Below are 25936 nucleotides of genomic sequence, written 5' to 3' on the forward strand. Positions count from 1 at the left end.
TCTTTTAGTATAGTTTTAACGTAATATATATCATAAAATAATAAATCAGCCTTCTGAAACATGGAGTCAGATCCTCGTCTCTTCCCTCACCCTCAGACCCCTGTGAACACCATCCCAGTTCCTGGAATGTCCTTTCCCTGCTCACCTTTTCCTGCCCCCACAGGGCTCCAGCTGAGTTTGAATTTGGTGGCAGCGGCCGTGGCACTCCAGGCCAAGGACAGGCTGGTGCTGGTGTGGGACGTCACCTTGAAGTTGGAGACTGATCCCAGAGGAGCTGCAGGACGGGGATGACATCAGGAGTGTCCTGATTGCTGCCCAAAGGCTCATCGTTAATGAGTCAAAATTATATCAAAGGGTTAAAGAGTCAAAATGATATCAAAGAGTTAAAAATGTTGTCTTTGTTTGTCCTTGGTGTCTCCTCATCCTCACCTGGAGAAACACCACTTTGTACTCCTTGAGGTTATGAAGGAGCACGTTCTACCTTAGATCCAGTGGGAGCAAGGCTAGGACAGGCCAGGGTGATGGGGACAACATCAGGAGTGTCCTGATTCCTGCCCAAAGGCTCATCATTGACACATTAATGAGTCAAAATTGTACTGAAAGGTTAAAAACTGTGTCTTTGTTTGTCCTTGGTGTCTCCTCATCCTCACCTGGAGAAACAGCACTTTTTTACTCCTTGAGGTCATCAAGGAGCACATTCTGCCCAGATCCAGTGGGAGCAAGGCCAGGACAGGCTAGAGTGATGGGAACAACATCAGGAGTGTCCTGATTCCTGCCCAAAGGCTCATCACTGACACATTAATGAGTAAAAATGGTATAGAAGGGTTGAAAATGGTGGCTTTGTCCTTGGTGTCTCCTCATCCTCACCTGGAGAAACACCACTCCTTGAGGTCATCAAGGAGCACGTTCTGCCCAGATCCAGTGGGAGCAAGGCCAGGCCAGGCAGTTCAGGGATCCATGGAGTCAGGAGATCCATATCCCAGTTCCCCAGGTGAAACACCCACCCCGAGCTCTCCTGGCTCTGGAATATTCCCTGTTCTCTTCCGCACAAGGGTCAGACCATTTTCTCCCTGTGGTATTCCAGGGTTTCCAGTCACCCTCTGCCACTTTGGAACCTTTTCCAAGAATCCCTCTCTGCTTTTGGATCAGCAGTGCTGCCTCTCCCGGGCTCCCAGGGCAGCAGAAGTTTCAGACGGGGACAAGGTTTGTCCGTCAACCTTCCCTATTTGACACAAAGGATTTGCACCTGCTGCCTCTTGTCCAGGGAATCTGATCTCGCAGAAGGATTCCTTTGGAATTATGGAATTCTTTGAGGCAGGGGACAGCCCTTACCACCTAGGAAAAAGGACTGCACTGGGATGTTCCACCCTCTTCATCTTCCCATGGTTTCCTGCAGCAGATTTTACACAGATTTCTCGTTTTTCAGTTTTTTTGCAGATGGATTTTAACAACTTTGAGGACTCAATATTGGTGTGAATTTTGGGATATTTGGAAGCTCAGTGGGAGCAGATTGGGCACTTCACCACTGGGAAGGGGCTTTGGATAAGGGAGAGTGGCTTTGAACTGAATGAGAGCAGGTGGAGGTGGGATTTTGGGAAGGAATTCCTGCCTGTGAGGGTGGGGAGGTCCTGGCACAGGTTTCCCTGTGAGAAGTTGTGGCTGCTCCATCCCTGCAAGCATCCAAGGCCTGGTTGGATGGGGCTTGGAGCGAGCTGGGATAGTGGAAAGTGTTGGAACAAGATGGGCTTCCAACCCTTCCAAACCTTTCAACCCTTCCAAACTTTCCAACTTTTCCAAAGCTTCCAGCCCTTCCAACTCTTCCAACCCTTCCAAACCTTTTCAACCCTACCAAACCTTTCAACCCTACCAAACCTTTCCAACCCTTCCAACTCTTCCAACCCTTGCAAACCTTCCAACTTTTCCAGCCCTTTCAGCCATTCTAAACCTTCCAAACATTCCAAATCTTCCAAACTTTCCAACCCTTCCAAACCTTCCCACTCTTCCAATCCTTTTAAACTTTCCAACCCTTCCAAACTCTTCCAACCCTTCCAAACATTCCAAACCTTTTTATCCTTCCAAACCTTCCAACCCTTCCAAACACTTCCAACTCTTCCAAACTTTCCAACCTTTACAAACTTTCCAACCTTTACAAACTTTTCAACTTTTCCAAACCTTCCAACCTTTTACAAACTTTCCAAATCTTCCAGCCTTTCCAACTTTTCCAAACCTTCCAACTCTTCCAACTTTTCCAACCCTTCCAACCCTTCCCACTCCTCCAACCCTTCTAAACTTTCCAACTCTTCCAACTCGCCCAACATTTGCAACCCTTCCAACTTTTCCAGCTGTTCCAAACTTTCCAACCCTTCCAACCCATCCAGTAATTCCATACCTTTCAACCCTTCCAACTTTTCCAACCCTTCCAACTCTTCCAACCCCAACCAATCTGGGACCTTACAAATCTGAAGCTCTTCCCAAGCCCGGGGCACAGGGACAGCCCCAGTCAGGGACACACGAGGTCGCACCAGATACTCAGAGGTTACGTCCTGTGGTAGCTCCTCCATCCTGCCCCTGCACTCACCTGTCCTGGCCGAGGTGGTGACGCCGGGGCCCTCCCCGGGGCCGAAGAGCACGGACAGGGAGATGACGTACTCGGTGTCGGGGGCCAGGCCACGGAGCTGCTGGGACGTCACCGACCGGCCCAGAGACAGGTGCCGGGGACGGTCCTTGCCAAAGAACTCTTGGGAAGAGAAAACAGAGGAGAAAGAGGCTGGAGAGCAGATCTGTGGCATCCTGGGAAACACACCGTGTTCCCGCTGCTGGACGACACCTGCTCCAGGACAATTCAAAAGGAATTTCCTCATGGAGGACATCTGGTCCAGGACAATTCAGCAGGAATGTCCTTGTGGAGAACAGAAGCTCCAGGACAATTATTTCCTCATGGAGGACACATGCTCCAGGACAATTGTGGAGGGATTTCCCCATAGAAGACACATGCTCCAGGACAATTCAGCAGGAATTTCCTCATGGAGGACACCTGCTCTGGGACAATTATTTCCTCATGGAGGACACCTGGTCTGGGACAATTCAGCAGGAATTTCCTTATGGAGGACTCAAGCTCCAGAACAAGTCAGGAGGAATTTCCTCATGGAAGACACATGCTCCAGGACAATTATTTCCTCACGGAGGACACACGCTCCAGGATAATTCAGGAGGAAATTCCTCATGGATGACACCTGCTCCGGAACAATTCAGTAGGAATTTCCTCATGGAAGACACCTGCTCCAGGACAATTCAGCAGGAATTTCTTCACGGAGGACACCTGCACCAGGACAATTCAGCAGGAATTTCCCTCATGAAAAACATGGTCAGGCATTGGAAGGGGCTGCCCAGGGTGGTTTGGAGTGCCCATCCCTGGAGGTGTCCAAGGAACACCTGGAGGTGGCACTTCCATCACAAGGTGGGGATTGGGCACAGCTTGGACCGGGAGGTGTTTTCCAGCCTCAGTGCAGCTGGGATTCCGTGTATCCACCAGGGCAAGGGAGAGTTTTCCTGTGGTTATTTATTTTGGAATTTTAACACCTCAAAGATCCAAACCAGTTGAGAGGGACTGAGTCCAAACCATCTCACATCCAGGGACCACAGGAACTTGGGAATGTTCCCTGTCTCCTTCCTGGGGACTCACTCTGTGTGGGGCTGGGGCCAGGTTGGTACCTTGTAGGAAAGACATTCTGCGCTGTTCTTGTGAGCCAGCAAAGGCCTCCTGATGATAAGGAAAGCCCCTTATCTCTCCTGGGGAAGACACCAAGGTTGTCACCATGGAGATGTGATGAAGGAAAGAAAGTTAAGAGATACGGACTCCAGCTGGCTCACAGAGTGATGTGGCTCCCTGTTCACCCACTGAGAACTTTGTTTCTTTCCTACAACAAATGGGCAGTCAATGTGTCTGTTCAGTGAATGTAAATATCTTGAAAAAGTACAAAAGCAACGTGTTGCTATAATAAATCTCTCTCGTGTCGCAGACATATTTTATGAAAAATCCTTTCCTTAGGATTTTTCCTCCTGAGAAGCTGAGAGGACTCAGGAACAAAATGTAAACAATGGTTATCTGCTGCTGTGGAATGCAACAGGTGCATCTGTGATTGGCCCATGTTGGATGTTTGTAATTAATGGCCAATAAAAGCCCAGCTGGCTCGGACAGAGAGTGCAAGCCACAAACCTTTGTTATCATTCTTTCCTATTCTATTCTTAGCTAGCCTTCTGATGAAATCCTTTCTTCTATTCTTCTAGTATAGTTTTAATGTAATATATATCATAAAATAATAAATCAGCCTTCTGAAACATGGAGTCAGATCCTCGTCCCTTCCCCAATCCAAAAACCCTTGAGAAGACGGCCACACTCTTGCACCCTTCTGATGGCGTTGTGTTGCTTTGTGCTGTGTCAGATACTCAGATGTTGTGTGCTTTATAACGACACCTCAGGGCCAGGAATAATCCCTGGCTTCAGTTCACGCTCTGGAATTGTGGGAGAGGCTGCTTGGGGCAGTTCATGAGCTGCACCTGCCCCACTCCCAGCACTCCTGAGGCTCTCCCATTCCAGGAGACCAGAGATGGATCTCACCTGGTGTCGGACCCCAGGCCAGCCGGTACCCGGTGGCTCCCATGACTGAATCCCAGGACACCAGGAGGCTGTTGATGGAAATCTCGCTCACTTTCAGCATCTGGACAGTGCTGGAAGCCACTGCAGGAGAGAAGAGTTGCCCAATTCCATGGAGGTCACAACAGCTCCAAAGACATCCCCAAACCCAATGACACAAAGAAGTGACAGAAGTGACACCAGCTCTGTGCCAGCACCCCCCCATGTCTCCATGGGCTGAGCGCCACCCCTGCTGCAGGACACTCACCCGTGGTGGCTTTGCCGGTCACCACCGGTCCCTCGATGTCCCCAAAGATGGGGTTGATGGTCACCGTGTGCTCCATGCCCGCCTCCAGCCCCTGGATCATGTAGTAGCTGTAGGAGCTGCCGAGGGTCACGTCCTGGATGCTGCCCTCTGTGAAGGAAACGGTGTCCCCTGGCTCAGACACTGTCCCTTGGCTCAGCCTCTGTCCCCTGGCTCAGTCCCTGGCCCTGGCCCAGCCCCTGTCCCCTAGATCATCCCCTGACCCCTGGCCCAGCCTGTGTCCCCTGGCTCAGCCCTTGTCCCAGCCCCTGTCCCCTAACTCAGCCCCTGTCTCCTGGCTCAGCCCACCCCACCCGGACCACCCCGGGTGGGTGCAGGTGAAAATAACCCACATCCACCTGGGAAGAGCTCGGGGATCACTGAGGCAGCTCAGGATTTGCAAAAAATCAGAAAAACCCCAAACCGGGCATTTTGAGGTCTGGGAGCGATCCCGTAAAGGTTCCACAGCCTGCCCAGCCCTTGTGACTCCGTGCTGGAGTCACCCTGCCCTCCCTGCAGGAGCTGAAGCCAGCGATGCCCCAAAGCCCCCCAAAGTTTTACTGTCCTTGTGGGCTAAACCCAGCTCAGCTAAACGTGCCCAGCGGGAGAAGAGTTAAACCCGAATTCCTGCGGATCCACCCCAATTCCCAGCGGCAGGCAGCAAGATATGTAAGAAAACCTCTAAAAGAGGGAAAATGCCTTTTCCACTTTGGTCACTGGATGGTGCCACGTCCCCATTTTCCGTTCCAGCAGCACCAGGAGCCCCATCCCCCTTTTCCCACTGCTGTCAACATCCCCCAGCTCCGGTTTGTGCTCACCTAATCCCGGTTTTAAAAGACAGACGAGCAAAACCAAACCCCTCTCGTGCAGTAGGGTCCATCTGCATCATTCCATCACCTCATCCCTAATCCCAGGATGGGGTGGGGTTTGGGAAGCAGATCCAGAGTTTGTGCTCATCTAATCCCGGTTTTAAAAGCCAGACCAGGAAAACCAAACCCCTCCCGTGCTTGGGATGGGATCTCATCACCACATCCCTAATCCCAGGATGTGATGGGGTTTGGGAAGCAGACCCAGAATTTGTGCTCATCTAATCCCAGTTTTAAAAGTCAGACCAGGAAAACCAAACCCCTCCCGTACAGTAGGGTCCGGATTCCATCACCAGATCCCTAATCCCGGGATGGGGTGAGGTTTGGTAAGAGGACCCACATTGTGCTCATCTAATCCCGGTTTTAAAAGCCAGACCAGGAAAACCAAACCCCTCCCATGCTTGGGACGGCATCCCATCACCACATCCTTAATCCCGGGATGGGATGGGGTTTGGGAAGCGGACCCAGAGTTTGTGCTCATCTAATCGCGGTTTTAAAAGTCAGAGGAGGAAAACCAAACCTCTCCTGTGCTTGGGATGGGCAGCAGAGTCCGGATTCCATCACCAGATCCCTAATCCCGGGATGGGGTGAGGTTTGGGAAGCGGATCCAGAGTTTGTGCTCATCTAATCCCAGTTTTAAAAGCCAGACCAGGAAAACCAAACCCCTCCTGTGATGGGACGGGATCCCATCACCACAGCCCTAATCCTGGGATGGGGTTTGGGAAACGGACCCAGAGTTTGTGCTCATCTAATCCTGGTTTTAAAAATCAGACGAGTAAAACCAAACCCCTCCCGTGCTTGGGACGGGATCCCATCACCACATCCCTAATCCCGGGATGGGGTGGGGTTTGGGAAGAGGACCCAGCATCCAGGGGGGGCTGCCCTTGGGATTTTCCACCCCTGGAATTGGGGTGAGCTGGCACCAGGTGCAAAAGCAGCTGGAAATTCGGGGTGGAGGTGATGTGGTCATGCCACTGTCCCCTCAGTGTCCCCACTCCCAGACTGAGCTCCATTCCCAGCTGGGATCCTGGGCACAGCAAACTGCTGAGTTTTGGGTTCATTACAAAGCCATAAAAGCTGTTTTATGTCTTCCCTGTGAAGGCTTTTCCCTCCTGGTGACCTCTGGAGTTGTTCTCCCACCTGTCCTGGTGGAGATGTCTCCTTCCACCATAACCAGGGGAGCTGAGGGAGAGGAAAATGTGGTTTTTGTTCAAAGCCTGCGTGTCCTGACATCCCTGACCCCCAGAAACATCCACCTCACAAGGCCAAAATCTGCCATCAAACTGGAATTTCTCACTCCTGCTCCCCCTCCCAGCACCACAGAAAATATCTTTTGGGTTCAGGGCAAAAGCTCCAGCTGCAAAGGTGGATCTGTCTCCAAACTTCCAAATTTGCCTGAAAATGAGGATTCTGTGGGATACAGCCTGGTTTTAGTGCTGCAGAGAGAAAAGTCACAAGCACAGGAACTTCCAGGCTGCCCCTCCAAAAATAATGTACTCAGTTTTCCCCCAAAAAAGGGGTGACCCCCAATACTCAGGGCTGTGCAGCTCTGCAGGGAGGGTTTTCCCAGCTCCTCTCAGCTATTCCAAAGTTCCTTAGGTCCAGTAAATCCATGGAATAATAATTCCATGTAACAAGGCTGGATATCCAGCAGCCTGTTCCATGCAGAGCCACAGCAGGAAATTTTGCATCCATGGCAGAGAAAACTACACCTGGTACAGACCCCAAAAAAATCCTAATTACCTATGAACAAAGATAGAATCCAATCCAATCCAAAGTGCATCCAACACTTTGGGAATCTCACAGCTCCCACCTTTCCATGCCCTGTGTGCCCTACACATCCCCAGCCCTGTCTGTACCTGCTGATATCCAGGTGAGCCTGAATCCCACCTTGTCCATCCCTGCTGATGTCCAGGTGAGCCTGAATCCCACCCTGCCCATCCCTGCTGATGTCCAGGTGAGCCTGAATCCCACCTTGTCCATCCCTGCTGATGTCCAGGTGAGCCTGAATCCCACCCTGCCCATCCCTGCTGATGTCCAGGTGAGCCTGAATCCCACCCTGTCCGTCCCTGCTGATGTCCAGGTGAGCCTGAATCCCACCCTGCCCATCCCTGCTGATGTCCAGGTGAGCCTGAATCCCACCCTGTCCATACCTGCTGATGTCCAGGTGAGCCTGAATCCCACCCTGCCCATCCCTGCTGATGTCCAGGTGAGCCTGAATCCCACCCTGCCCATCCCTGCTGATGTCCAGGTGAGCCTGAATCCCACCCTGTCCATACCTGCTGATGTCCAGGTGAGCCTGAATCCCACCCTGTCCTTGCTGATGTCCAGGTGAGCCTGAATCCCACCCCATCCATCCCTGCTGATGTCCAGGTGAGCCTGAATCCCACCCCGTCCATCCCTGCTGATGTCCAGGTGAGCCTGAATCCCACCCCGTCCATACCTGCTGATGTCCAGGTGAGCGTGAATCCCACCCTGTCCATACCTGCTGATGTCCAGGTGAGCCTGTATCCCGTTGCTCCCCGGACAGGGCTCCACCGGGCCTGGAGCGTGTCCGTGGTCTCGTTCTGCAGCACGAGGTTCTCCACAGGCAGGAGCTTCACTGCAAGGAGGAAAAGAAAGAAAATTTCAGAGCATTCACTTTTTCTGGCTCTCCATGGACGTTCCTCCAGCTCACCTGGGTGAAGGAAACACGTGAAGGGAGGTGGGCAGGCGGGACTGGGCTCTGCTCCCATGGAATGAGGGGCAGGACACGAGGGAATGGCCTCAAGCTGTGCCAGGGGAGGTTCAGGTGGGATTTTGGGAAAAACCTCTGGATGGAAAGGGTGGTCAGGCACTGGAAGAGCTGCCCAGGGCAGTGGTGGAGTCACATCCCTGGAGAGATTTCAAAGCCACATGGATGTGGCACTTGGGGCATGGCTGGGGATGGTTGGATTCAGGGATCTCAGAGGGTTTTTCCAGCCTTAATGATTCCCTGAGAGGGATTTCCAGGAGCTCCTGCCCAGGGGCTGAAGGCATCTCATAAACCAGAGGGAGAACAGCCCAACCTGTCCCTGTCCCCAGTTTGGGACCAAACAACCTTGTGAAGTGTGGGTGCAAAACAGGAGGGACACGATCTCCCACATTCCCCCAAAATTTAGGATGGCATTGAGGGAACGTCCATGAGGGAAGAGTTAGGATGGAATTGGGAAGATCCTGGTGCTGGTGACGGTTGGATTCAGGGATCTTAAAGGGTTTTTCCAGCCTTAATGAAGCCAAGAGAGGGATTTCCAGGAGCTCCTGCCCAGGGGCCGAGGGCATTTCATAAACCAGAGGGAGAACAGCCCAACCTGTGACCGTCCAGGATGAAAACATCCCCAAGCACCAACCTTGAGAAGTGTGGGTGCAAAACAGGAGGGAAAACGATTCCCCCAAAACTTTAGGATGGCACTGAGGACGTCCATGAGAGAAGGGAAGAGTTAGGATGGAATCGGGAAGATCCTGGCGCACGAGGGCACCAACTCTGAGGTGGGGACAAGACAGCTGGGGACAAAAGGGACCAACCACAGAGGGGACAAAAGGGCCCACCCATCTCTTACGTGTCCTGCCCAGAGCAGCCACGGGCTGGCTCGGGCCCTCGGGATACACGGCGTAGATGCTGATGCTGTATTCCCTGTCCTCCTGCAGGTTTTCCAGCAGGTGGGAAGAGACATCGCCCCGCAGGATCTGCTCGAGGGTCACACCGGGCTTGTTGGCTGCAAAATCAAGGGGAAAAGGGATGGCGAAGGATTCCCGTGAGGATAAATCCCCACCAGGGAGGTCTTCACACCATGGAGGTGGCTCAGGGGTGTGGTGGGAGTCTCCCAATCCATGTGGTGCTGCTTGGAATTCTGGCTGTGCTGTGCCAGCCCTCAGATCCCACAGAGGGGAGTGGGAGGCATCCCAAACTCATCCCAAATCCAACCAGAGCAGGTACTCGAGAGGGAAAAACATCTGGATGTGCCAGGGAAAACAAGGAATTCACAGCATCATCCTCAGCTTGTTCTTCCAAGGAAAAGCCTTTTCAAGGAGTCTCCTCCATCCTGGAAGAACCACAATATTTGGAAAAGTCTATCCTGGACTTTTTCCAGTCATGCCAGGAGTTCACAGCACCTTCCCTTGGATCACTGTTCCATTTAAAGCAAACACCAAGAAAAAATGGGAAAAATCAATTAAAAATTGATTGAAATCAATAAAATTATTGAAAATTTAATAAAACTCACCCCTGGGGATGTAGATCTTGTAGCCCTCCAGCTTGCCCAGGGGAGGTGTCCAAGCCACCCTCAGGCTGAAAAGTCCTTCTTCTATCACACGGAAATTGGTGACTGGAGGCACGGGAGCTTTGGGGACACAAAAACAGAAATGGAGCTGGAAGTGCTGGAATAATGGGAAAAATCCTTGGAAAATCTTTTGTCCTCAGGGGCAGAGAGACACAAAGAGGAGAAGCACCAAATCTGTTTCCTTAAAATCAACAATCTCCCTCCTGCCACTTTAAAATAGGGATGAAACATCCCAGGGCTGAAAGTTTGGGAGTTTTCTCTGGGAATGATGCTGGGATCTGAAATCTCCCCACGGCAGGGGAAACTCCGCATTTCTTGCAGACTGAGCAGGAATCAGAGCCATGAATCAAAGCCTGCTTTGCTCCCACGGCCACAATTCCAAGGGAGAGGAGCCCGTTTGGATCCAGCCAGCCACGGCAGGCGGATTTATGGCTCCTGCCTCTGGCCTCGGGTTGGGGATAATAAGAGGAGAGATCAAATGGCTTTATTTCCACCCATAAAGACATTCCATCTTCTTGCTGGCAGGTACAGATGAGCCAAACCTCATTGAGGAGCTTTATTTATTCATCCTGTCAGAGACCTTCCCTCAGGAAGACAAACAATTCTGGACGTTGCAGGAGGTGAGGGGAGGAACAAAAGTCAGGGAAGAAAGGGGAGGGAGGGAAGGAATAATTCTTCACAAAACCCCTCAGGCAAAGCAGGATTGGAGCTTCATCCAGGGAGCAGAGTGGGATTAGGGAACTCTGAAAATCCCTAAAAGCAGAGGTGGTGAAAGTCCAGTCCCACTTCCAAACGTTCTCCTGACACGTCCCCATGTCCTGTCTTGGGAATGGAGATTCCTGCTTTGGGTGGGGACACCCCTCGAAGTCACCCTTTATTTATTCATCCTGTCAGAGATCTTCCCTCAAGAAGACAAACAATTCCGGACGTCACAGAGGGTGAGTGGAGGGAACAAAAGGCAGGGAAAGAAGGAAGGAAGAATTCTTCACAAAACCTCTTGGGCAAAGCAGGATTGGGGCTTCATCCAGGGAGCAGAGTGGGATTAGTGAACCCCTTAAATTGTGAAAATCCCTGAAAGCAGAGGTGATGAAAGTCCAGTCCCACTTTCAAACGTTCTCCTGACACGTCCCCATGTCCTGTCCTGGGAATGGAGATTCCTGCTTTGGGTGGGGACACCCCTCGAAGTCACCCTTTATTTATTCATCCTGTCAGAGATCTTCCCTCAAGAAGACAAACAATTCCGGACGTCACAGAGGGTGAGTGGAGGGAACAAAAGGCAGGGAAAGAAGGAAGGAAGAATTCTTCACAAAACCTCTTGGGCAAAGCAGGATTGGGGCTTCATCCAGGGAGCAGAGTGGGATTAGTGAACCCCTTAAATTGTGAAAATCCCTGAAAGCAGAGGTGATGAAAGTCCAGTCCCACTTTCAAACGTTCTCCTGACATGTCCCCATGTCCTGTCCTGGGAATGGAGATTCCTGCTTTGGGTGGGGACACCCCTCAAAGTGACCCCTTGAGGGTCAGCAGAAGAGATCTGCCCCTGGACATTGGTCTGGGTGAGTGACATCAATCTCTACTTCAATAAATTTTTTTTTGTTAATTTTATTAAAATAACTTTAATATAATTACTTCGATATAATTACTATAGTATAATTACTTTGATAAAGTGCATGATTCTGCCCTACGCTGGTAGTTTTAGCTTCTCTACTGTGCAGTAAATAATTCTTATTAAGATCTTGTCATCTACTAGTTTATCATAAGAAATCATTAATTTTAATATAAATTTTATATAATATAAATAAACCTGGTTTGCCATTTTTAATCCTTGGACAAAGGTTCAGCCACACCTCTATAACTCCTTAGATTTAATGCATTGACAGCCTGGGGTTGGGATTGGATCCAGCCCCGTCCAGGCTCATCTCGGAGGAGTTTGGAAAGCCAAGGAGCTTCCTGCACCTCAGGACTCAAAGGAAGCTTCTCTAATAAAATTTGAAGCTCCAAACCCATGCCACCATCCATCCATCCATCCATCCATCCATCCCACCATTCCACCATTCATCCATCCCCCATCCATGCCTCTATTCCCCATCCATCTGTCCACTCATCCATCCCTCGTGCCTCCATCCATCTATTCCGCTATCCATCCCACCATCCATTCCTCCCTCCCTCATCCCTCCATCCCACAATCCATCCACCCACCCACCTTCCTTTCCTCCCACCATCCCTCCATCCTTCCTTCCTTTCTTCCAAGCCTCCATCCCTCATCCATCCATCCCTCCATGCCTCCATCCATCCATCCTGCTATCCATCTATCCATCCATTCCTTCCTCCATCATCCATCCATCCATCCCATCTATTCCTCCATTCTTCATGCCTCCATCCATGTCTCCATCCATCCATCTGACCATTCCATCATCCATCTATCCTGCTATCCATCCCATCATCCATTCCTCCCTCCCTCATCCATCCCTTCCTCCATCATCCATCCATTCCTCATCCATCCATCTATCCTGCTATCCATCATCCATTCCTCCCTCAATCATCCATCCATCCATCCATCCATCCATCCATCCATCCATCCCTCCCACCCATCCCTCCATCATCCCTCCATCCTTTTTCCAAGCCTCCATCCCTCATCCATCCATCATCCTTCCATCCACCCCTCCACCCATCCCAGGGGACCCTCACCTGTTTTCCCTTTGGTGGCCGCTGGCTCCCCAAGGGTCCCTCCGTAGCTGGCCCTCACCGTCAGCACGTACTTGGTGCTGGGCTTCAGACCTGTCACCAGCACCGTGGTGGCGTCCCCGTCCACCTCCATCTGCCACACAGGGGGACAAGGGACACGGTGTCACACCCACAGCAGAACACCAGGCCACCTGCCACACCTGCTCGAGGTGACTTCCATGAGCAGGAGCCTCTTAAACCCTCACCCAGATGTTGTGATCCTCAAATTGTGGGATAGCCCAGGAAATAAAACATGCGGAGTGCATTAAGAGCAAAGGTGACCCCAAATTCCTTTGAAGAAAATGAAGGGAAAACAACCAAGAAAGTTCCTTTTTCAGCTCAGAGAAGGAATTTTTGATGTAACCTGAGGGCAGGAGATGGAAACAGAAGTTCAGGATCTCATAATAACAGGGAAAACACAGAAGCTGCCAAGGATGATCATTCCAGTTAAATACAATTTTAATAATTAATACAATTAATAATCTCCACTTTAATAATTTAAGCTTTCATAGCTTTGTTCTATTATTAGGAATCAAAGCTTTTAGGGCAAGTATCTTGTGCCCTTCAGTCTAACTCCCAAACTTAGTGGTGTGTGGGATGAGCTGGAGCACACGGCAGCATCCCTCACACAAGGACATGGAAAATCCCAAAATCCACGGAGATCTCACCAAAATGAACAGCCTTGGCAGCAGGAGGGGCAGGAGATGCTGCCGGAGAGGCTGGATGGGATGGAGTGGTGGCACCATAAAGATAAGGAGAGGAAGGATTGGATATTGGGAAGGTTGGGTGCCACCTCCTAACCAAGCATGACCCCCCAACGTTGGGAGATGGAACCCAACACTGGAAATTGTAACTGGTGGATCCCATGGTGGATCCACACCCATGGTGGATCCACATCTTCACTTCAATCCTCAGGAATTCCTGCCAATCCTTCTGTCACCAGGACACCTGAGGGACATGGAGTGATCTCCTAACCGTGCTGTGCCCTCAACATGGGATGAGCACCCAACTTTAGGAACTGAAACTGGTGGATCTACACCCAGAATGGATCTATAGCTTCATGTCAATCCTCAGGAATTCCTGCCAATCCCACTGTGCCCAGGATGGTTGAGGGACATGGTGTCACCTCCTCACTGGGCTGTGCCCTCAACAGGGGATGACCCCACAACATTGGGAAAGGAAACCCAACACTGAGAACTGAAACTGGTGGATCCACACCTTCACTTCAGCCCTCAGGAATTCCTGCCAATCCCACTGTGCCCAGGATGGCTGAGGGATGTGGTGTGGACTCCTAACTGGGCTGTGCCCTCCACACAGAATGAACCTCCAACTTTGGGAACTGAAACTGGTGGATCCCATGGTGGATCTACAACTCCACTTCAACCCTCAGGAATTCCCACCAATTCCGTTGTGACCAGAATAGTTAGGGACATGGTGCCACCTCCTAACTGGGCTGTGGGATCAACATGGGATGACCCCACAACATTGGGAAAGGAAATCCAACATTGAGAACTGAACCCACCACTGAGAACTGAAACTGGTCGATCCATACCCATGGTGGATTCACATCTTCACTTCAACCCTCAGGAATTCCTGCCAATCTTTCTGTCACCAGGACAGCTGAGGGACATGGAGGGACCTCCTAACCGTGCTGTGCCCTCAACATAGGATAAACCCCCAACATTGGGAACTGAAACCCAACACTGGGACTGAAACTGGTGGATCCCATGATGGATCACACCCGTGGTGGATCCACACCTTCATTTCAACCCTCAGGAATTCCTACCAATCCCACTGTCACCAGGATAGCTGAGGGACATGGTGTGACCTCCCAACTAGGCTGTGCCCTCAACATGGGATGAACCCCCAGCATTGGGAACTGAAACTGGTGGATCCCATGATGGATCCACACCCATAATGGATCTACAGCTTCACTTCAACCCTCAGGAATTTCTGCCAATCCTGCTGTGCCCAGGATGGCTGAGGGACATGGTGCCACCTCCTAACTGGGCTGTGCCCTCAACATGGAACGACCCCACAACATTGGGAAAGGAAACCCAACAGTGGGACTGAAACTGGTGGATCCACACCATGGTGGATCCACACCTCCACTTCAACCCTCAGGAATTCCTACCAATCCCACTGTCACCAGGATGGCTGTGGGACATGAAGTGACCTCCTAACTCGGCTGTGCCCTCAACACAGGATGATACCACAACATTGGGAAAGGAAACCCAACACTGAGAACTGAAACTGGTGGATCCCATGATGGATCCACACCCATGGTGGATCTACAGCTTCATTTCAACACTCAGGAATTCCTACCAATCCCACTGTCACCAGGATGGCTGAGGGACATGGTGTGACCTCCCAACCAGGCTGTGCCCTCAACATGGGATGACCCCACAACTCTGGGAACTGAACCCCAACATTGGGAGCTGAACCCCAGCTGGTGCCGTGTGACGTGGGAACATGACCCTACCTGTCTCTGGTGCTCTGGCTCCAGCTGCCCCGGTGGCAGCGAGGGGTGGACGTGGACATGGTACCCTGTCACCCTGCCCGTGGCTGCCACCCACGAGAGCCTCAGGGAGCTGTGGCTGTGCTCGCTGACACGCAGCTCCCGAGGGCCCAGGATCTGCTCAGCTGCAAGAACACAAAGGAAAGAGCTTGGATTGGATTCCACCACCTGTGGAAGTCCATGGATGGAGTCAACACATCCCACACAGAGAAAGCCATGGGTGTTGTTCAGGCTGGGAGCGCAGGGACACCTGGGATCTGTTTCCAGACAGAAGATGATCCAGCAGAAGTTTTTTTGGGCCAGTTTTTTGACAGCACAAAGCAGGAAACCAAATCTTTTTGGTTACACTTCCCCAGTGAACACCTGGTTAATGCACAGGGCAGCAGCTCCTTCCTCTGCCCTTCTCCTTCCCAACATTGGAGAAATCTGCCAGGAAGCTTGGGCTCTCCATGGAATGTCACAGGAAGCCTGGATTTTCCATGGAATGTCACAGGGAGCCCTGAAGTGCTGCAGAACCACAGAAGAAGCCAAAAAAAAAAAAAAAAGAGACCCTTTAAAGTTTCAGGTGAAGTTCTCCCCATTTCTACCCCAAGCTTTGAACTCAGCTTCTCCTGAGCTTGTGAGACAAGAGAGGGCAGGAATTCAGCGCCATCACCTCTGAGTTCACTGCAGGGTCAGGATCTCTTTGGAAATCTCTTTTTGGAAATCTCTCTGGATCTTCAGCAGGGAATGAAGTTCTTCCCCAGACCTGAGCTGTGCTTCCAGAATTCCCTGCGACGATCCCACAAGAAAAAAACCCAAAGAGCAGAAATGCTGCTCCATCCCATTGCTGCTCCTTTAGTTTGATCCAGCATCAAAATCACAAAATCAAAAAATAGGGATACCAGGATCTGGTATCCCTAAAAAAAAATCGAAATATAGGGATACCAGGATCTGCATGCCTAAAAAAAAAATTTCAAAATATAGGGATACCAGGATCTGGTATGCCTAAAAAAATAGGGATAGCAGGATCTGGTATCCCTAAAAAAATAAAAAACTAGGGATACCAGAATCTGGTACTGCTAAAAAAGAAATCAAAATATAGGGATACCAGGATATGGTATCCCTAAAAAAATGAAAAAATAAGGATACCAGGATCTGGTATCCCTAAAAAAAAATTTATCAAAAAATAGAGACACCAGGATCTGGTATCCCTAAAACAAATCAAAAAATAGGGATACCAGGATCTGGTATCCCTAAAAAAAAATCTATCAAAAAATAGAGACACCAGGATCTGGTATCCCTAAAACAAATAAAAAATAGGGATACCAGGATCTGGTATCCCAAAAAAAATAATAAAAAAATAGGGATACCAGGATCTGGTGTCTCTAAAAAAAAAATCAAAAATTAGAGATACCAGGATCTGGTATCCCCAAACAAACCATGGAGAGGCCGCCACACAAAAACCACCCAGGATCACTGTCCCCCAAGCAGGAGCTGGTTGCTCCTCTGGGATCACCCAACCCCTCCAGCTCCCTCAGAGGGACGTGGGAAGTTCATCCCCATGGAAGCACATCCAGGGGCTGGTTTGAGCAGATGGGAAGCAGGATCAGGGGAGAACCTGGCCACACCTTGCACCCTGTGCCTGACAGGCCGTGGTGGCTCCGAGGCGGTGAAGCAGAGCCTCCGAGAGAGTTTGGGGGCCACATCTGGGAGCAGCTGGAAATCCTCCACATAAAGCAGGTGCTCCGCAGTGGGATCTGAAGCAATCCTGCCCAACTCGTTCTTGTCAGCGTCCTTGATCCCTAGGGGAGGGAAAGAGGACATCAAACACCATCCATGGGGCAGGGCAGGCTTTGGGAAGGGGGAGCAACGGGTTGGGCTTTGAGTTTGATGCCAATTTTGGGTTGTGCTGCCAAGGAAAAGGAGGGAACAAGGAATGGAGCCTGAAGCTGGATGGGGGAAGCAGGGGAAGCCTCATCCACCAGGGAAAAGAGGTCAGGATGTCTCCAGAGGTTTCACAGAGATGTCTCAGTGCTAGTAATGGGCTGAGAGGTGGGAAAAAAGGAACAGGGCAGGATCTGGCCTTGTCCTTTCCATTGGGTACAGAGACATTCCTGTGCTGAGCAGACAATGGGATTTTGGGACGCAGTTTGAAAATTCCAGGGTCTTCCTGTGGTTGAAAAAAAAAAAAGGGTGAACAACCCATCCAACAAGCCAATCCTTCCCCAGTTTCACCTCACGTTGGTTCAAATCGACCTGGCTGCTTTGTATTCAAACCTCACCCCCACTCCTGTCATTCCCTGAAATATTTGGGGGAGAGAAGGATTTGGCTGGTGGAATTTCACTCTTGGGTATGGGGGGAGCAGTGGAACCTTTTGTTGCTCATGGAATTATTCTGAGGGACATTTTTGAGTCAATCTCTAAGTCCCATTAAAAGAAAACTTCAGACGCAAAAGCATTTTCAATTATTTTTTTTCCTAAATGTCACATCAAAACATTTTGACTTTCATAGAACCATTTCTTGAACCCCTTCTGAATTCCCAAGTGGCTTTGACAGATACAAACCCACAGATTCTCACTGAATAAACCATTTTTTGACAACAACAAAAATATCCAAGAACACAACAATTTTCCTGGACTTGCAGGAAAGGCTGAGCTTAGGGATGGGAGCAGTTTTTAGGAAAAGAGTGTTGAGAATCAGGAGTATTCCCCGGGGAGAAGAACGAGGGTTGGTCACACGGGAGAAGAACGAGGGTTGGTCACACAGAGGATTTGGTGGCCACACGTACCCACAGCAAACACTGTCACCCCTCCATCCTGCAGGATCTGGGCTCCCTCTTCCACGGAATCGCTGGATTTCCCATCTGTGATCAGAACCACCACCTGCAAGGGTTGGGATAAGAACCAGGGCTCAACATCAGGAGGTCACAAACGGAGCTGTGGGGTTTCACATCCATGAAATCCCTCTCTTGGAATCAAATCCTTCAAAAACCCCACACCTTGAGGAACCACCCATGGAATCATTGCCATGAGCTGCTCCTCTGAGGATCTTCTCTGCAGGGCCCTCCTGCCCTTGGGTCTCATCTCTGCTTGGGGCAGGAACTCCAGGAGGAAATTCCTGCCAGCACTGGGAGAGGATTCATCCCTACAAATCCTCATGAGCAGCTCTCAAAGGAGGATTAGGTTTGGATTGGATACTAGGAAAGAATTCTTCCCTGTGGAGAGGGACAACTTGCAAGGTCATGGAGTGATGGGACAAAGTGGGAATGTCTTCCTACTGCCAAAGGGCAGGGATGGGTGGGATCTTGGGTAGGAATTCCTGACTGGGATGGAATTGCCAGAGCAGCTGTGGCTGCCTCTGCATCCCTGCAATGTCCAAGGCCAGGTTGGATGGGGTTTGGAGCAGCCTTCGATGGTGGAAGTTGTCCCTGCCCATGGCAGGGATGGCACAGGATGATCTTTTCTTTCCCTTCCGACCCAAACCATTCCAGGATTCTGGGATGACCCATCTGCTCCTTGGACAACACCCCAGGAGCTCACCCACCTTTGCTGCCTCCTGTCTCAGGGTGTCCTGGTGGGCCAAGGCCTGAGCTGCAAAAGCCAGGGCTGAGCCTGTGCGGAGGCTGCTGCCTTTGGAGGAGAGATCCTGAGCTGCATCCAGCCTTTCCCTGATGGTCACGTAATCCATGAGCTCCACACTCATCCTGGGAATGGGAGAGGGGGGAATAAAGAGCAAGGGGTGCACTGAAAGTGGCCATAACCAGCAATAACATTGACATTTAGTTTTTTTCCAGTTGCCCAGAGAAGCTGTGGCTGCCCCTGGATCTCTGGAAGTGTCCTAGGCCAGGCTGGACAGGGCTTGGAGCACCCTGGGATAGGGGAAGGTGTCCCTGCCCATGAAATCTGGGATGAAATGGTCTTTAAGGTCCCTTCCCACCCAAACCATTCCATGGATTCAACTCATTCCAGAAAGTTCTCCTCACTGTGGTCAGGGGAGTGCAGGGAACCAGCCCCAGACCCTGGTACCTCAACCCAGGACCTAAAACTTGGAATTTGAGTGTTAAACCCATCCTTCCTGTCCTGAACTGGGAATTTGAAGGTTAAGCCCATCCTTCCTGCCCTGAACTTGGAATTTGAGTGTTAAACCCATCCTTCCTGCCCTGAACTTGGAATTTGAGTGTTAAACCCATCCTTCCTGACCTGAACTGGGAATTTGAGTGTTAAACCCATCCTTCCTGCCCTGAACTGGGAATTTGAGTGTTAAACCCAACCTTCCTGCCCTGAACTGGGAATTTGAGTGTTAAACCCATCCTTCCTGCCCTGAACTTGGAATTTGAGTGTTAAACCCATCCTTCCTGCCCTGAACTTGGAATTTGAGTGTTAAACCCATCCTTCCTGCCCTGAACTTGGAATTTGAGTGTTAAACCCATCCTTCCTGCCCTGAACTGGGAATTTGAGTGTTAAACCCAACCTTCCTGCCCTGAACTGGGAATTTGAGTGTTAAACCCATCCTTCCTGCCCTGAACTGGGAATTTGAAGGTTAAACCCAACCTTCCTGCCCTGAACTGGGAATTTGGGTGTTAAACCCATCCTTCCTGCCCTGACCTGGGAATTTGAAGGTTAAACTCATCCTTCCTTCCCTGAACTTGGAATTTCAGTGTTAAACCCATCCTTCCTGCCCTGAACTGGGAATTTGAATGTCAAACCCATCCTTCCTGCCCTGGAGGAATTCCCTGTGTCCAAGCACCTCTGGGTGACTCTGCTGAGGGTTCATCTCTTGCTCAGAGGTTCCCCAGAGCTGCAGAAGCTCCATCCATGAGCTGGGTCCCAAGAGAGGCTGGAGGAGGAGGCTCAGACCCACCTTGGTGTCTCCCCATACAGAGCCAGGCCCAGCTGGACCCCTCCTGCTCCCGTCTCGAAGGATCTGGCCACGCTCCCGATGAAATCCTGGAGCAGCCGGGAGCTCTCCTTCCCCGTGCTTCCCTCTGAGTGCCCCACCAGGAACAGGATCTCAGCCACCTCTGCTGTCCTGCAGGCTGGGGGACAAGAGGGACAGGGAGTGAGGGACATCCCCCAGAGCCACCTGAATTCCCAGGACACCAAAGGGAAGGAGATGGAGGGACCACGTTTAGGTGTTTCCCAGAGCGTTGTGTTCCCCTAAATTTCCTCTACTAATTCTTCATTTGGATGTTGTGACCCAGGAGAAGCTTCTCATCCATGCCCCATCCTGGGAAGTGTCCAAGGCCAGGACAACCTGGGGCAGTGGAAGGTCTCTGTCCATGGCAGAGCTTCCTCCATCCATCCTGATTTTTGAGAGTCTTCCTCACCCCACCCTCATTTGCATCTGGGGATAATGGGGAGGAAAACAACAAATATGGGATTCCAAAGGGTGGGATTTTGCAAAAATGGTGGTTTTGTCCTTTCCCCTATAAATGTGACTATCCCAGCTCATTCTGGGGGCTTTCCTTTTTTTTTTTTTTTTTTGGGCAAAAATTTCCCAAAACCTTGGAATTCCTGCTTGGATCAGGCACCCGGAGCTATCATGGGAAATGTGGGATGTTAATGATATTTGGATTGGTACCTTCTGGAGGAAATCCCACCCTGGACAGCTCTATCAATCACAGGGGGATAGGATGGGAGTTGGAATTTTCCATGAACATCCTGTTCCATCCATCACGGCTTTGCCAGAGACATCTCCAAACTTTGATTTATTGCCCTGCTCCCAGCCCGGAATTAAACAGCACCAGAGTCGAGTTTCTTGGTTAATTGATGGACAGCAGCTTAATTAAGCTAATTTCCGAGCTGATGCTGAAGATTCCATTAACTCCTTGTTGAATTTAAGGGGTTTAGATGGATCTGCACCTCCAAACCTGGGGGCTGTTGGAAAAAGGAGGATCCCACCCAGTCTGGGACAATCCTGGGAGCTCTGGATTCACTCTGGGGGATGCTCCCAAGGATCTTCCCCACCTGAGACCAAAAAATGCACCCATGAGGCTCTTCCCTGGAATTCCTTTTCCTCCTGCTTTTTGGATCCAGCCCCTCATCCCCCAAAAGCTCCTTGTGAGCCTGCATGGAGCTGGGGAGGTGAATCCTTGTGCCATCCCCACTAAAAACCAGGAGAAGGATTCAAGGCTTCCTTGAGGATTTTCCTCTCCCATTTCCCGTGTGGTGGCTGGAACCAGGTCTTGGAATTCAGAGGGGATTTGTTTTCCCTTTCTCCCCACTTTCCTCTGGAGCAGAGGCAGGACAATGAGCAGAGCCCTGATTTCTCCATGAATCCCAGACAAGGAATTCAGGCCCTGAATTCAATCCCAATTCAGGCCTGAATTCAATCCCAGAGCAGGAATTCAGGCCCTGAATTCAGTCCCAGAGCCAGGCCTGAATTCAATCCCAAAGCAGGAATTCAGGCCTGAATTCAATCCCAGTTCCAGGCCTGAATTCAATCCCCGATTCAGGCCTGAATTCAATCCCAGAGCAGGAATTCAGGCCCTGAATTCCCCTGAGGATCTTCCCTGCAGGGCCCTCCTGCCCTTGTGTCTCATCTCTGCTTGGGGCAGGAGCTCCAGGAGGAAATTCCTGCCAGCACAAGGAGAGGATTCATCCCTAAAATCCTGAGTTCCTTTGGAGGTGTTCTGTTATCCACACCATCCCAACCCAAGAGAGTCCTGAGCAGGAATTAAAGGCACCACAGCTCCACCCTGACAGACCCATGCGTGGTTTCAGGAAAATCTGCTTGGAAAAGGGATTTTAGTCCCCAAAATATCCCTGTGGTGACCCAGGTGTCACTTATCATTTGTCACTCACCTTCATGAGCAGCCCCAGCTCGGAACGGCCCCATGGCCAGGGCCAGGACCAGGATCTGGATCTGGGCACACAACATTTCCCTTGGGAAGCAGCTCCTGGGAATCCCTGGGAGCCAGCACCGAGCCTGGAGAGCCCCTCACCTGCAGAAGGAAAGAGGTTGGAGCTGGGCCCACCTGAGGGTGACGCTCCCGCCCACCCTCAGCGCCAGGAAAAGCTTTTCTCCTGCTGAAAAGGCTCCTCCTGGCTTGGAAAACTGGGATTGAAATCCATAAATCCTTGAATTCCTTCATTTCTTTGCTAATGCTGAGAGTTCAGCTTTACCCCTCCTTTCCCAGCATCCACCTGAGGCAATAAAGCCCAAATGGAATATTGGTGGTGGGATAAAAGCAGGGAAAACTTCACATTTCAATTAATCCATGAGAAAAGGCCAGGAAAATCAGGAATCAGCTGCATTCAACCCTGATCTCCAGGCTCCTAAATCCAGGATGGACTTCCTTGAGGATGCAGCCCACCATGCCAGAGGAGTTTGGAATTTTGGTGATTGCTGATGGTTTAATGACTCCCCAGAGCTGCTGCAGAATTCCCCCTCTGGAAAAAAATTACACCCAAAAATCCAGTGATCCCAAAAATCCAGTGACACCCAAAAAGGACCGAATGACACCCAAAATTCCAGTGATCCCCAAAAGTACCAAATAACACCCAAAATTCCAGTGATCCCAAAATTCCAGTAACACCCAAAAAAGACCAAGTGACACCCCAAAATCCAAGGATCCCAAACATCCAGTGACACGACACCTAAAAAGGACCAAACGATGATCAAAAATCCAGGGATCCAGTGATCCCAAAATTCCAGTGACACCCAAAAAGGACCAAATGCCACCCAAAAGAGGCAGGACGTGTCCCCATATCCCTGTGCCAACCCTCCAAACAGAACCTCCAGCCCTTCCCAAGGATCCTTGGAGCTGCAGGAAAATTGGGAATCCCCAACATTCCCTGTCCCCTTTCCTGGTGCAGCGACCACAGGAGACAATTCCTGCAATTCCCACCCCAAACCACAAAGAGCCTCAAAGCCTTCTGAGACATTCCAGGAACCTTCTCCTGGTGGTTGATTCCCTCCTCTCCCTGGAATGAAAAGCATTTCCCTGCAATTCCTGATTGCAGCAGAATTCCCGTTATTTTGTGGCCACGATGGAGAGCAGCCAAAAAATAATACAAATTAAAAAATTGTGAATTAAAATGAAATTTGTGGAACGATCATTCCAGAATCCACAGGGAATGGTGAGTGGATCTCAGTCCCCACCACCACTGGTGCTCCTGGGGCAGGAAAAGTTGGATTGGGAAAGGAGCAAATCCACGGCTGGGTGTGGATTCTGAACCCATTGCCACCATCAAACCTGCAGCAGGAAAGGAGAATTCCAGGCTGGAATTTGGGAGTTCCCCAGCCAGGAATGGCCCCAGACCAGCTCTTCCTGCTGCTTCTCCCAAAATACCAATTTTTTTGGGAATTATAACCAGTATAGCCCCATTCCCAGGGGATTTGCTCCGTTGTTGTCCCAGCTTTGATGCAGGATTTGCTTCATGCAGAACAAGGGAGAGCAGAGGGAGAATCCATCCCCTCATCCCACTGGTGGGAACTTTTCTGGGATCAGATTCTGCCCACTCCACGCTCAGACCCCCTGGGTGCATCAAAGGAGCAGCAGGAATTGGATTCTTCCCAAAAAGAATTTGTTGTTTGTTCTTCTCAAACAACCCCAAAATAAACCCCAAAACTGGGAACTCTGGCAATGCCGACAGTGGAAGCTGGGGCTGCTTCTGCTTCCTCATCCTCCTCACCAGCGGCTGCTGCCTCCTCATCATCTTCATCTTCCTCATCATCTTCATCCTCCCCATTGGGAGCTGCTGCTCCTCAACCTCTTCTTCCTCCCCCATCTCCCCATGTGGTGCTTCCTCACCCACAGCTGCTTCCTTCTCATCCTCCTCTTCCTCCTTATCAGGGAGCTGCTGCCTCCTCACGCTCCTCATCCTCCCCTTTGGAAGCTGCTGCTCCTCCTCATCCTCTTCCTCCTCATCTGGAGCTGCTGCCTCCTCATCCTCCTCATCGAGAATTGCTGCTTCTTAATCTTCCTCATCCTCCCCTTTGGAAGCTGCTGCTCCTCATCCTCCTCTTCCTCCTCATTTTCCTCATCCGGAACTGCTGCCTCCTCATCTTCATCTTCCCCTATCAGGAGCTGCTGCCTCCTCATCCTCCTCATCTGGAATTGCTGCCTCCTTGTCTTCCTCATCCTTTTGGAAGCTGCTGCCTCCTCATCCTCTTCATCTTCCCCATCAGAAGCTTTCCTCCTCATCCTCCTCTTCCCACTAGAAGCTGTTGACTCCTCATCCTCCCCATTGGAAGTTGCTCCCTCCTCATCCTCTTCTTCCTCCCTCATCAGAAGCTGTTGCCTCCTCATCCTCCTCTTCCTCCCCTGTTGGGAGGTGCTGCCTCCTCATCTTCTTCATGCTCCCCTCTGGGAGCTGCTGCTTCCTCATCCTCCTTATCCTTCTCATGTGGAGCTGCTGCCTCCTCATCCTCTTCATCTTCCCCATCAGAAGCTGCTGCCTCCTCATCCTCCTCTTCCTCAGGAGCTGCTGCCTCCTCTTCCTTCCCATCAGAAGCTGCTGCTTCCTCATCCTCCTCTTCCCATAGAAGATGTTGGCTCCTCATCCTCCTCTTCCTCCCCATTGAAAGCTGCTCCCTCCCTATCCTCCTCTTCCTCCTCATCAGAAGCTGCTTCCTCCTCATCCTCCTCTTCCTCCCCATCAGATGTTTGCCTCCTCATCCTCCTCTTCCTCAGGAGTTGCTGCCTCCTCTTCCTCCTCATTGGAAGCTGCTCCCTTCCTCATCCTCTTCATCTGCCCCCATCAGAAGCCGTTGCCTCCTCATCCTCTTCTTCCTCAGGAGCTGCTCCCTCTTCATCCTCCTCTTCCTCCCCATCGGGAGCTGCTCCCTCCTCATCCTCCTCATCCTCCCCATCGGGAGCTGCTCCCTCCTCATCCTCCTCTTCCTCCCCATCGGGAGCTGCTCCCTCCTCATCCTCCTCTCCCTCCTCAGTTTCCTTATCCGGAGCTGCTGCTGCTCTTCATCCTCCTCTCCCTCCTCATCCTCCCCCTTGGGAGCTGCTGCTTCCTCTTCCTCCTCTTCCTCCTCCCCCAGCCCCTTTCCCTTCCGCGGTTCTTTAACTGCAACCTGAGACCAAAGAGTGGCAAAAAAACCAAACAAAAAACAACAAAAAACCCCAAAACAAACCCAAAGCCAAACCCCGGACGGACACGCAGACGGACAGACAGACGGACCGCGCTGCTCACCCGGCTTCTTCCCCGTTCCCAGGAGCGTCCCGGGGGTCCCTGCCCCGGGAATCCGAGGCAAAGGAAACTTCCCGGGGCTGGGGAAAAGCAGAAAATCAGGAATTCTGAGGCGGGAGGAGGGGCTGCTCCGGGCGGGCCCCCCCTTCCAGCTGCCCTTCCTCCCCTGGGATGGACGGACAGACGGACGGACGGACGGATGGGGAGAACGGGGCACGCAGGGGATGCCACCCCGCACGCTCCCGGCAGGAATGTGGGAATGGAAAAGGGGGGAGAAAAGGAGGGGAAAGGGGAAGAAAAAAAAAATTAAAATATTTTTACCTCGTGGGCATAAAACGATGATAAAATAACTGGGATGTTTGCGAGGGAAGGGGCCGGCGCAGGGAAAGGGGGGAATTTGTTCCCAGGGGGATGAAAACTCCAGGTATCAGCACCTGGAGAGGGGGGAAACAGCAGGATCGGCGGGGA

At 51.1% G+C, this 25936-nt stretch overlaps 1 protein-coding gene across 1 annotated transcript in view; it reads right to left on the bottom strand.

Annotated features, from left to right (window-relative positions):
* LOC128946379 (collagen alpha-1(VII) chain-like) overlaps nucleotides 1–25936 on the bottom strand; it is a 110329-nt gene that overhangs the window by 79052 nt on the left and 5341 nt on the right. The window contains 14 exon segments of the mRNA XM_054290110.1: nucleotides 146–274; nucleotides 2579–2737; nucleotides 4619–4738; nucleotides 4902–5048; nucleotides 8289–8405; nucleotides 9382–9537; nucleotides 10045–10161; nucleotides 12787–12916; nucleotides 15305–15465; nucleotides 16951–17124; nucleotides 18112–18205; nucleotides 18867–19026; nucleotides 20184–20358; nucleotides 22127–22266. Of these exon segments, the coding sequence (XP_054146085.1) occupies nucleotides 146–274; nucleotides 2579–2737; nucleotides 4619–4738; nucleotides 4902–5048; nucleotides 8289–8405; nucleotides 9382–9537; nucleotides 10045–10161; nucleotides 12787–12916; nucleotides 15305–15465; nucleotides 16951–17124; nucleotides 18112–18205; nucleotides 18867–19026; nucleotides 20184–20358; nucleotides 22127–22202 (1915 nt within the window). The 5' untranslated portion in view covers nucleotides 22203–22266.

This window comes from Melozone crissalis, unplaced genomic scaffold, assembly GCF_028551555.1.
Source record: "Melozone crissalis strain CALT ecotype California unplaced genomic scaffold, PUWL_Pcris_2 ptg000080l_1, whole genome shotgun sequence".
In the NCBI taxonomy this organism is placed as follows: Eukaryota; Metazoa; Chordata; class Aves; order Passeriformes; family Passerellidae; genus Melozone; species Melozone crissalis.